Source organism: Lissotriton vulgaris, unplaced genomic scaffold (assembly GCF_964263255.1).
Source record: "Lissotriton vulgaris unplaced genomic scaffold, aLisVul1.2 SCAFFOLD_1037, whole genome shotgun sequence".
NCBI classification, from domain to species: domain Eukaryota; kingdom Metazoa; phylum Chordata; class Amphibia; order Caudata; family Salamandridae; genus Lissotriton; species Lissotriton vulgaris.
This window is the reverse complement of record NW_028242123.1, coordinates 189,373-201,943: the sequence shown is the minus strand read 5'-3', so window position 1 is coordinate 201,943 and position 12,571 is coordinate 189,373. Positions and strand designations below refer to the sequence as shown.

Sequence of the window (12,571 nt, the reverse complement as noted above, 5' to 3'; positions counted from 1 at the left end):
TTTGGCACCGGTGCTTTCAGCTGAAGATTAGCCACAAACAGGAGCTGGTGATTGGTAGAAAACCTCTTGAGAGCGCTGCCCAATGTCATTCCGCTGCATAGGGAGCCCAAACAGAAAACAGATCCCACCGAAGGAGCCAAAGAGCATTTCAATTGAAGAGGTAACGCAAAGAGTAGGCTGGGGCTGGAAACAGGTGGAAATCACACTGATGAAGTAGCCTTGGCTAGATGCCTGTTGCGTGAGGTAGCCCAAGCCTTCCTACTATGAAGAAGCTCAAAAACAAAAGGGAGAAATCTGACATAAAACCGTATTTTAGGGCCACAGTGCAGGGGGAGAAGGGCAGCTCCAGCAGCTCCACCCTGTGCCCCAAGTTCTGGTGGAGTCAAGTCAAATAATTTATATAGCGCGCTACATACCCAGAGGGTCTCAAGGCGCTTGAGGGTGGGAGGGGAAATTACATGTCGAATATCCAGGTTTTAAGTTGCTTTCTGAATGCTAGGTGGTTCTGAGTGAGGCGAAGGTGAATGGGAAGTGAGTTCCAGGTTTTAGCCGCCAGGTAGGAGAAGGATCTTCCTCCCATGGTGGTTTTGTTGATGCGAGGGACAGCGGCAAGGGCTAGGTTGGAAGAGCGTAGCTGGCGGGGGGGGGGGGAGGGGGGGGGGGTGTAGAAGGAAAGTCGTGTGTTGAGGCATTCGGGTACAAGTTCGTAAAGTGCTTTGTGTGCGTGGGTTAGGAGGCGGAATGTTATCCTCTTATTGACGGGAAGCCAGTGGAGGTTTTTCAGGTGGCCAGAAATGTGGTCTTTACGCGGAATGTCTAGTATGAGTCTGGCTGATGCGTTCTGGATGCGTTGGAGTTTTTTCTGAAGTTTGGCGGTGGTACCGGCGTATAGGGTGTTTCCGTAGTCCAGGCGGCTTGTAACCAGAGCATGGGTGATGTTTTTTTGAGCATGCGGAGAATGTTAAAGCAGGATGTTGAAACGGCGTTGACTTGTCTGGTCATCGAGAGTGAGGAGTCCAGGATGACACCCAGGTTCCGTGCGTGGTCCGTCGGGATGGGTGCTTTTCCTAGGGCCTCTGGCCACCAAGAGTCGTCCCAGGCGGAGGGAGAGGTACCTAGGATAAGGACTTCTGTTTTGTCTGAATTCAGTTTCAGACGGCTGTGCTTCATCCAGTCGGCGACTTCTTTCATTCCTTCATGTAGGTTGGTTTTGGCGGTGAGAGGGTCTTTGGTGAGTGAGAAGATCAGTTGAGTGTCATCGGCCTAGGAGATGATGTTGAGGTTGTGTTGGCGTGCGATGGTCGCGAGGGGGCTCATATATACGTTGAAGAGGGTGGGGCTGAGTGAAGATCCTTGTGGCACGCCGCAAATGACTTCAGTGGCCTCTGACTTGAACGGTGGGAGGCGGACTCTCTGAGTTCTTCCGGTAAGGAACGAGGTGATCCAGTCGAGTGATTTTCCTTGGATTCCGATGTTTCTGATGCGTTGTAACAGGGTGCTATGACAGACTGTGTCGAAGGCAGCGGAGAGGTCGAGGAGGATGAGGGCGACTGTGTCTCCATTGTACTGTAGAGTTCGAATGTCGTCTGTTGCTGCGATGAGTGCGGTCTCAGTGCTGTGTTTGGCTCGGAAGCCGGACTGTGAAGAGTCGAGGGATCTCTTCGTTTCAAGGAAGGCGGCGAGCTGGTTGTTGACAATCCTTAGGCTGAGGCAGGTATTACAGGCTTGAGAGGCCAGCTGTGTTAGCAGCTGACCTGACCTGACCTGACCTGACTCAGAGGAAATAGCAAACCAAGAGGTGCTTCACTGTAGTGCTCGGACCATTACGCTCACCCTTCCACCCCAGAGTTGGGTGGGTCTGGAATCACACCCTCCTCCCGCCAAGCTTTCCATAACCTTCACGCTCCCTTTTATCAGATATCCACCAAGGGCTCCCGGGCTGCAGGGGGTGCAGAGAGAAGCAGCCCACTCAGCTTAACCTTTACGATGCAGTGGTGGCGGATGGCTACCCAGCAGATGGCTTCACAGGATCGCCGCAGTCAAGGCAAGATCACTCAGGAGGTGGCCCGCACAAGATTGCTGCAGTCGAAGCAAGGGCACATGTTCGCCCGACCCGGCCAGCAGCACACAGTGCAGCAGCGTCCAGAGGGGCGGGAGCCGCACTCTCCCCCGGAGCCCCACACCACGGGACTCCCCATCGGCATGAGGCATGCCCAGAAGCAGACCGCGCTGAGGTGCGCAATGCAGCACAAGATGTGGATGTGGAGATGTGGAGAAGTGTGGCTCAGGGGTTAGAGGCTCTATGAATAACAGGGGAAACCCATTAAACCAAACGGTACCTGGGTAAAGAAGACTAAATTAATATGAAATTGGTACCTTGGTTCTCGGTATATATTCTGAATTGAAATAATAAGGAATAAAACAAAAGTATTCCCTATTTAGTATTTATATTACTATGGCCACACTTTATCTATTTTTACCTTTTACAATCTCATGTCTCGTCATGAACCACAACCACGCCTTAGAATATTACTGAATGATTTTTTATTCTATCAAATAAAGAGATTTTTAAATATTTCTTGTTCTCAATTCAAACACATTTGTATATACAAGTAGTTTTTACATATATACAATAGAAGCCCTTCATTTCCAAACTAGGATGTCACAATGAAAAAATAATCCGGACATTCCTATCGAGATCAAACAGACTAATGTGAGGAAAACAAATAGGTAAAAATTATTTAAAGCAGCAGAGCGAAGATTAACTCGAAAGGAAGAGACACATAGAAAACACCCCGGGAAGAGAGCAACAAGCTTGGCCGGCTTTCGGTAACAAACGCGAGCGAGTAAAACGAAGAGGCGTTTTGCGTGACAGCTAAATGCTGTAAAAGGGAGATATTTTTCACCCAAGCACCGACAGCCTACTAACTAATTCCATTACCTGGAGATATACCGAGCTCAGTGAAAAAGAGAGCTCCTGATACAACTTGGAAATGACTCCCAAACCCAGATGACTCTATAACCCGATGGATTTCGAATAGCCCTAGTCCTGAAGAGGCCAGAATTGATTGGCTGAAACGCGTCGACTGTAAAGAGACAGCAGATATATAAAAACACTTTTTGATTAATTTAAATAATTTGTTGAGGGACTGAAAAAACATTGGGTTTAAATAATTTTTACCTATTTGTTTTCCTCACATTAGTCTGTTTGATCTCGATAGGAATGTCCGGTTTATTTTTTCATTGTGACATCCTAGTTTGGAAATGAAGGGCTTCTATTGTATATATGTAAAAACTACTTGTATATACAAATGTGTTTGAATTGAAAACAAGAAATATTTAAAAATCTCTTTATTTGATAAAATAAAAAATCATTCAGTAATATTCTAAGGCGTGGTTGTGGTTCATGACGAGACATGAGATTGTAAAAGGTAAAAATAGATAAAGTGTGGCCATAGTAATATAAATACTAAATAGGGAATACTTTTGTTTTATTCCTTATTATTTCAATTCAGAATATATACCGAGAACCAAGGTACCAATTTCATATTAATTCAGGGGTTAGAGGCGGCAGACCCGGAAGCCGAGATCGGTCCTGGACCAGGGTTCAATTCCCCGCCTCGGCGGGTCTTGGGCTCAAAAATTCCACGGACTCGATAATTCTCGCTCCGGTGCCTACTCGACTCACAGGTTCACACTCTGCGACTCTGGGCAATAGCTTGCTTAATCTCCACGACGGCCCCTCGCGGCGGGATGCCTGGCTTTCACCTTGTGGATACCCTGCCGGGGTTATCTCACAGGTGAATACCAGGACGGGTTGCCTAAGCAAGCGCTTAGATACCGGGTCGGTGATTTGCGCTATATAAATACATGTACATTTACATTACATTTACATTTACATGTGGCACCGATGTCCCCACTGAACCACCTAGGTGCTACCCAGTGCGAGGCAGGGGTTGCTCGTGAGGGAAACAACACTTACAACGCAATTTTTCACAATGCACTACCTTTACAACGAAACTTTTACAACGCAACATCCATTACAATGCAACCATTACAACGCATGTCACAACAACGCATGCCACTACAACGCATGTCATTACAACGCATGTCATTACAACGCATACCATTACATAGAATACCTACACTATCCAACACTTACCCTACTGTTGCACCCCCTGGAGTTGGAATAGTAATTTTTACCCCTACACTATCCAGCACTTACCCTACTGCTGCATCCGCTGGAGTTAGAATAGTATTTTTTTTACCCCTACACTATCCAATACTTACCATACATGCAATGTAATGATATGCGTTGTAATGGTATGCGTTGTAAATGTAGTATGCGTTGTAGTGGAATGCGTTGTAAAGGTAGTTTCAAATAATTCGTTGTAATGGCATGCGTTGTAATGGAATGCGTTGTAATGGATGTTGCGGTGTAAAAAATGCGTTGTAAAGGTATGCATTGTAAAAGTATGCGTTGTAACGGCATACATCCTGCTGGTGAGGTAGGCTGAGCAGGTGGAGTGGGTTGCATGTCCTGGTAAGCTTTGCAGCTTCTTTTTCGGTCCTCGATCCGGCTGGGGGCGCTAGATTCAGATGGCGTTGGCCCCTATGTTTATCCCCCGTTCTCTTGAGTGGGGGGACGATGGCTGGGCTTTCGATAGGATTTGTGCCAATGGCGATCCCTAGCCCTGGGAGCATCTAGACGGAGCTCCCTACCAGTTGGCCACCTTGGAGCAAAAAAAAACATGTCGACCCATACCAATAATGAGAGAGTCCGTTGGTTTCTCACAACGCATCCACCACTGCTTTTAATCCTTGTCTACGGTTGCCATTATTAAAGTAGACCACACTGTTGGGTAATTCAAAAGAAAATTTTAATTCACCTCTTTTTCTCATTTGAGATAATCAAACCACCCCCTCCCCCCTAAAAAAACTCGCTCCAATGTAAAAAGCCGACAAAGGCACACTCTTGATGCACTAGATATCCCGAATGATGACGCAAGCCACCAACCAGGCTGGTGGGTAAGGTGTCTTTAAAAAAAAAACAACACATGCTCTTTCACACCCAGATTGAGGAGCATCTCAAAAGAATTAATAAGGAACTTGGTAGATGTTGCCTACTAACCTATTGGCTTTAGGTTAGTTTGTGCGCTTGCAGAGATTGCATTGCATTCCAACAGTTGTAAAAGGCAATTCAACGTAATGCTGGACTGAGGAGCAGATAATGGCTAATTAAGGCCCCAAATAATAGGTGCATGCCAGCAATACATATATTAAAAGGCCTGGATGCAGAGGATGCTGTTGTTATCATCCTGAACATGGAGCCTTTTGTTTCTATGGCAGTCATGAGCGTCACTGTCAGACAGTAGGTTATCAGGCGGTTTAGTCTCCCTTTCTGATACCTTGACTTATTCTAAGTATGTGGTTCAGTCCAGAAGCAATCCAGTTATCATAATCTGTTAAATGCCCTGAGTAGCTCACTGGATCCCTTACTTGGTTCACCCATCTTAAATGTCATCCTAATATTACACTTCTCTCCACGTCAGCGGAGCGTCTCCGCAGCGCACCTGATCTCCGTGAGTGGCAACAGGCTCATCCTTCTCAAGAGTCAACACATCCAACCTTTCACTAAGGATCTTGAGTTATACTCATGGTGCACGGGGCCAGGCTCTTCAGAGACCAGCCCCAAACGATCACCTTCAACAGAGGTGCAGTCAATCACAACGTCTGTAAGAGATGACGGGCCTCTTCGGACGTCATCAATTCCCTGGGATTTGAAAATTTGTATGTGATAGTTCATTACGTGAAGTACTGCAGTATGAGCAGAGTTGCAATGTCGCTTTCAGGAGATAAAAATTAACAATCCATTTGACTCCATATCTCATTATAGATTACGACTACCTATTAAGTCATTAGCAGCTATCTTGGAATTAAAATTACCCCTAGTTGAACAGCATCTAAAAGACTCCATCGCGTGCACGTCTTTGTTTTAGTGACCGATGACCCGTCTCCCTCATACACTAGAGTCTGCTGAGTGAAGGTTTATTTATAAGTGTTCCTTCAGGTACAGTCTGAGCGAGAGGCTACAGGCCTCGTGCTCCTTCTCTCAGCTCTGCAGGGCCTGTGAGATAGACCTTTCTCTTCAGTGGGCCAAGAAGGATCTGGTAGGACCTTCACCTTAGCACGCATCCACTCTGCAGGTGACACGCATCTCTCACCTGTGCCGGGACTGCCGCCTTGCTCCTTCACAGATGTAACTTGCGTATCCTCCATGAACTCTTTTCCCATGAATAACATATCAGAATCAGCAGTCACGTGACCTGTCAAAGTAAGACAACAGCCGCGCTTTACACTTGTGTGTGTAATATCACATGGAATAATTTGAGGCTCTAAATCCTTTAACTCATCTGCACAAAATACTTTATCATTATTCTTATTTTAAATTGATTACATTACACAGATATGTGTCCACTAGATAAGTTAATGATATATTCCCAATAAATACTTTGTATGTGAAAACAAACATATGGGTTGGTTTCACCTTTAGCCGTTTTGCTGCTAAGAATATTCTCCCTTGTGGTAAGTCCTTTCATTTATGTTTCTGGAACTTCACACTTAAGCCTTCCAAACATTCCCCCCCCCCCTGCAATAAGGGACATCAACAAAAGGTTTGAAGTGCAAGATGACTAACTTCCCAGCATTCAGGTACAGCCAAAGTTATAAAAAATAATACCACAGTATGTTAACTTCTCCAAGGGATGGTCCATTTTCCCTTTTTATGTGCTTTCCACCTACTTGCAATTTACGGTGGAGAAAGATCTGAAGGCCATGGGTGAACCCGGAAAGCTATACATTTCTTAAAACTAGACATTATAAATTCAACAACAGGTATTTTTTTTAATTAAAATAAAAAATAATGGAAAAAATAGAAATAGCTCACGTTTCCACCTGTAATTGTATACCTCAATTGCAAATTTACAAAAGCAATACATGGTTACGTCTGTTAGACCCTTCTCATTGTAGGTTTATGTAACGTTTGTTGGTTGTCCCTTTGTCCCCACCCTGTTTTTCTGTGAACCTTAGACAGACTTCCTTTCGTCTCTATGGTTGTCTCTTCCCTTATCCTCACTCTCTCTCTTCCCCTACCCCCCACTACTTTCTCTTGGCTTTCTCTCCTCCCCTAATTGTATTGCTGATTGTTTGATTTAATGTTTACTTGTTGGTCTTCTTCTAGTATATTGTTGAACCACATTGTTGCACTTCCTGTCGTCTCTCCTATCGTCTCCTACCGCATCCACCCTCTATTTATGTCTCTCCCTCAGTCCTCTCTCAATGTTTTGAGACTGAACTATTTTGTCTGATGCCCGATGGAGCGACTTGGTTTAGCTATAGGGGAGATGGGCCGTGGATTCCCTCCTTGGTCGTCACCTACCCAGTCGGTCTTTAGGCAGACTTCTTTTCGTCTCTCCTTATTGTCTCTTCCCTAGCTCCGATCCTCTCTCCCCTTGCCTGCTACTCTGCCTACCCCCTGTCCTTTGTGCCCTTTGACTAAGCACTCCTTCTCCCCTTGTTAGGGAAAGATCCAATATTTATACACTGGAGTCTCAGCGAACCCGCTGAGTGAGTCCACTGCGCCAAGGGAGCCACTCACACTTGAGGTATGGTATGGCACCCCTTGCCAAAGCACTCCGTCTCCCTTTTTTGGGGAAGGATCCAGTATGTAGGCCTTGGAGTCTCGGAGACCTCTCTGAGAGAGTCCACTGCATAAAGGGAGCCTCTCGCAATAGAGATAGGGAAGGGATACCACTTCCCCTGGGATCACAGCTTACTGGACTTTGGACGTTGCCTTGACTCGTCTACCGGTTTGTGTCTTCGTCACCCTTCCCCTCTTCTCCCCATGCTGTGTCTCTCACCCTCCCCTCCCCTTCTCTTTCCCACCTTCATTATCTGTCTACTTCCCCGACTCCAACCCCCCCTGAATCTCTCACCTTGCCTTCTTTTCCCCTTACGTATTTGTGCTTATTGTTTATCTCGACCTTACAAGTAACTATGTTGCCATGCTCTAAGAACTGTGTACCCTATGTAACCTGTAACTATGATCTGATGCTCATGTAAAGCGCTGTGATACCTCCGGGTCTAGCCAGCGCTATATACAACTTTTTAAAATAAAAAATAAAAAATAAATAAAAAATTATTATATTTAACTGTGTACCCACCATGCTTCAATTCATACTGGGAAATTAATGGATGAAAAATGAGTGACCTCTCTGCATTTTTTAAATGTGTCCTAGATACTAATTCTAGGGATGGTGGTTACTCGGAGAGGCCTGAGCTTAAGTTACCCACACCATCATGTGATTCAGAGGGTAATTTGCAAAATGTGATCTTTCTTGCACACTCACTCACATTTGGAAGCCAATAACGGAGAGACATTCAATTCATAATAACAACTGTTGCACTATTCTGTCTGCCACACTTCTCCTGATAAACAAGGTACCTCACTTGTAGGGCATGGCTTGCGAACACGAATGATACACAAATGTCCCCAACAAACAAAGCGGAGACATCAACATTTTTGGTGATGAAGGTAGATGTGTTATTTGGGCCTAGTCTCGGCCACCACCAAGGAAAATGTAAAGATTCATGCGTCCAAGGTGAGTTAAATAGTAGATTATTAAAGTGGCAAAGCATTGTAGAGTGTCGTCAGTGCCTCATACAGAAGATCCCTTTAACCGCTCCGCAATCCAGATCCACTACCCTTCCAAATACCAACAAGGGGCACGTGCCACTTACAAACACAACACATCTTCCTCCTTTAAAACCTGGCAAAATATACCAAAATAAATAAATAAACCAATATGTTATAATCCTAAAACAATAAATATAAAATACACATAACAATTATAAATATAATGTGTTCCTTGAGCAAGGAGCAGAATACAATATAATGCCAGCAACTGCACGACAGTCCTCTCTGTTAAATCATAACTAAATCCTTAACTTGTTCTGGTTGCATACGGTCTCTTACCCACTTATTAGTGTGGGAAGATTGTGCAGGAACCATATCAGGGATCTCCATACCGTTGCATGCAGGAGTGTCCCCTTGTTCACCCATCTCCACAACATTCTCATCACTCCCCTCCCTCCAACAACTCTCACGATTTACACTGTTGTCTTCGCTCTCAAGACCTACATTTTGCCCTCATCATTCCACAGCCAACCATTCCTTATTTCCACATCACCTTCTCTTCCTTCCACACAAGAATATTGTTACATTTGGATAATTTACTGCAATGCAAAGTCTTAACCATCACTTAATGGAGCAGAAATAGAAACAAATGCGATCACCTGAAGGGGACTGTCTTATTTTTCTTTGACCTTTCTAAACTTTCACACCCATTACAACTTGCACCCAATCACCTGACTCCAACACCGCATTCTTAACACCATGTTCCTGATCAAAGTACTCTTTAAGCACCTTTTAGGCTCTCCTCAGGCTACTCATGATCACAGAGGAAGACCACTCTTCATGTCGATCTCCAGACAACCAAGCAGCATTGTCCTTCATAAGTGGTTCTCGACTCGTTGACACTCGACACAGGCTGCACTCTATATGGGGTAATTCTGTAAAACCAAATCAACTTGTCCAACCCTTATTCCCAGCACTTACCATTCTGAACGGCAATTTGTATACTGTCCATAATCACCCTATTGAAGCGCTCCACTGACCCATTGCTAGCAGGATGATAGAGGGGACAAGAATTGCTCCAACAACTCTGACACAAACTGTGATCCAATATCAGTCAACGATGTCTTAGGTATTACCTCTCTGAGGAACACCAATTTAAAAAAAAATACAATTGCACGAGAATCAACCATGGTAAACACATATGTTTCTGGCCACTTGGAAAACAAATCCAAAAGGGCTATAAAGTATTTTGGAAATCCAGTACAATCAAGACCCATCCCTAGAATATCAATGGCTTTCCAAAGACCCTAGCGAATACTCGTAACTCCTAGGAGTGGTTTAAATGTGATCTGGGACTTGTCCACATTAGCACAGGACATACAATTCCTTACATATCTTTCCACATTAACACCAGGTCACCAAAAGTACATTTTAACTCGTATCTTAGGTTTGATCATTCCCAAAGGCCCTTCATGTATGATGGCCAAACCTTTGGACCTCAAGGATATAAGAGCTATTACCCTATCTCCTCGCAGCAAGCACCCCTTGTTATCAACTGACAACTCATTCCTTACTTCCCAAAATCTTTTGGAACTGTTATCCAGAAAGTTCATACTTGGCCAAACCATCTAGACAGCAATCTTTGATTGTACATAAAATTCTATCCTCCTCGTAAAACAACATTTCCAATCATTCACAGAAATGGCACAGTCTTCATCACTAGTTTGTTGGATAGATGCACTGCTGGTTTATATTTGAGTTATTGGTGAAAAAAGTTTGATGTTTTAGGTGCTCCTAGAGGTGACGTCGAGGGTCCTACGGCGTCTTAGAACATTAGGTAGAAGCGAAGCTAGAGAACCTCTAGTTTCATCCCTTTAGTGCACACTGATTGTTGTCTTTCCGGTTAGAAAAAGACTTCCATTCTCAAGTTTGTTGATGCAAAAAATATCTTTTTTTATTTTTTGACGTTTTAGCTGTGGTTTATCATTTCATTTTCATTCTTGTATTAATCCAATGCACTTCAGGCTATGTCATTACAAGGTTTCATTTCCAATGCATTTCGGGCATTAATGGCATGCCCTTCATCAGGGAATCGACAAAGCCTTTCCTCTTGTGTTGTGTGCATCTGTGGTATTCTATTGGGGTGCTCGGGCCGACGCCACAGAAGACTGTCAACAGCCCGAGCAACCCATCATCCTCCCTCGTCACTGCCCGACTCCGCCAGCCTCTCCCATGCAGCTGCTACTTCCCACCACTGTTGGGCCATCGGGAGCATCCTCACGCCTCTAGCTTCCTCCCACATCAATGCTCTGACCCCTGCTCCCACCCACTCTATTACATCCCTATCCCAAGCCGAGATCCGCGGTCCTCTCACAGACTTCCACTCTAGCGCGTTCCTGCGTTTAGCTAAGCATCAAACAAACGATTCCCGGCTTTGCGTTTAGGCGGTCTGGGGAAGAGACCTAACAGGCACGATTGAATTGTTAAGGCCAACTCCCTACCAAGCACCCCTTTGATCTTTACCAGCACCGCCTCCCAGTAAGGGCGTAACCTCTGGCAATCCCAAGTCATATGGACAAACTCGGCGTCAGGATGCATACACCTGGGACATGGTCTTACTTCCCCCACATATGTCACATTGAGCCGATGCAGGGTCATGTAGGTCATACACCTGGGGCATGGTCTTACTTCCGCTACATATGTCACATTGAGCCGATGCAGTGTCATGTAGGTCATACACCTGGGGCATGGTCTTAGTTCCCCCACATACGTCACATTGAGCCCATGCAGGGTCATGTAGGTCATACACCTGGGGCATGGTCTTACTTCCCCCACATATGTCACATTGAGCCGATGCAGTGTCATGTAGGTCATATGGGTATAATTAAATTGTATATATTTCAGTCGGGTGTTCCGGGAGGTTTTCCCAGGATATCGCAATACTTTACGCCACTCGTAGTCATTAGGAACCCTACCCTCCATCACATCCCATCGAAAAAGTTTCTTTCTTTCCTACTCACTTGTGGACAGGTCAACATTGATGATTTTCTCTACATCGTCAAGATCTTTAGAGCACAAGTCTTCTTTTTCCTTTGGTCTTAATGAAAAAACAGAATTGGCAATCAGGGGGCCTGTAATGAAAAGAGAAATATTATTAATTCAAGCTTTTGTGAAGCGACAAAATACACCAGAAGCATTGCTATGAAGGAACTCGGAGGTAGACAAAGTAGAATGAAAATAAATGTACCAGTGATAAATGGGAGGGAAGAAAGTACAGGCCCTAAACTGCAATTCCTGGCCAGTCTCCAGGTTATCGATGCTAAGTTTTGTTGTGTGAGCTAAATATGTCTGATAGTTTTTAGTCATCTTGTGGACCACTGCCAACTACCGAACAAACTTTTATTTTACAATCATAAACAAGAAAGGGTTCCAAGGGGCCTACATCCCGTTTGAGAATACATTCCCATCCAACCTCAGGAGTCTGTCATGTTTCATTGTTTTGCAATGAATGTTCGTTACAAAACATTGATACCTCTCGTATGGGATCACTATTTGGGAGGGACCATTACAGCACGGCCCTTCGAAATAGCTAATTGGTATCGAGTCGAAAAGTCATTTTAGGAGGTGGTATAAATAAAAACCCAATATATTATACCCAAGGGAAATGTTGATTCCTGGTAAAAGGGACAGTTTGTGTATTGTTATTGAGCGTCATTTGCGTATTTCTATATTCAGACCTGGACTTTTCTGCCTTAACTGGGACTTTGTGTGGCTACTGTTTTCAGTATTTGTAAGCACTTACATACGAGTTTGGGTGGGGGGGGGGGACTCTGTGACTGGCCCATAATTCTGCAGAGGAGAATGTTGTGCACATTT

At 44.7% G+C, this 12,571-nt stretch overlaps 1 protein-coding gene across 1 annotated transcript in view; it reads right to left on the bottom strand.

Annotated features, from left to right (window-relative positions):
* LOC147669056 (uncharacterized) overlaps positions 1 to 12,571 on the bottom strand; it is a 139,706-nt gene that overhangs the window by 106,843 nt on the left and 20,292 nt on the right. Inside the window, exons 3-4 of the mRNA XM_086948256.1 lie at positions 11,716 to 11,826; positions 6,225 to 6,326 (exon numbers count right to left, since the gene is read on the bottom strand). Of these exons, the coding sequence (XP_086804382.1) occupies positions 6,225 to 6,326; positions 11,716 to 11,826 (213 nt within the window). The remainder of the gene's footprint in view (positions 1 to 6,224; positions 6,327 to 11,715; positions 11,827 to 12,571) is intronic.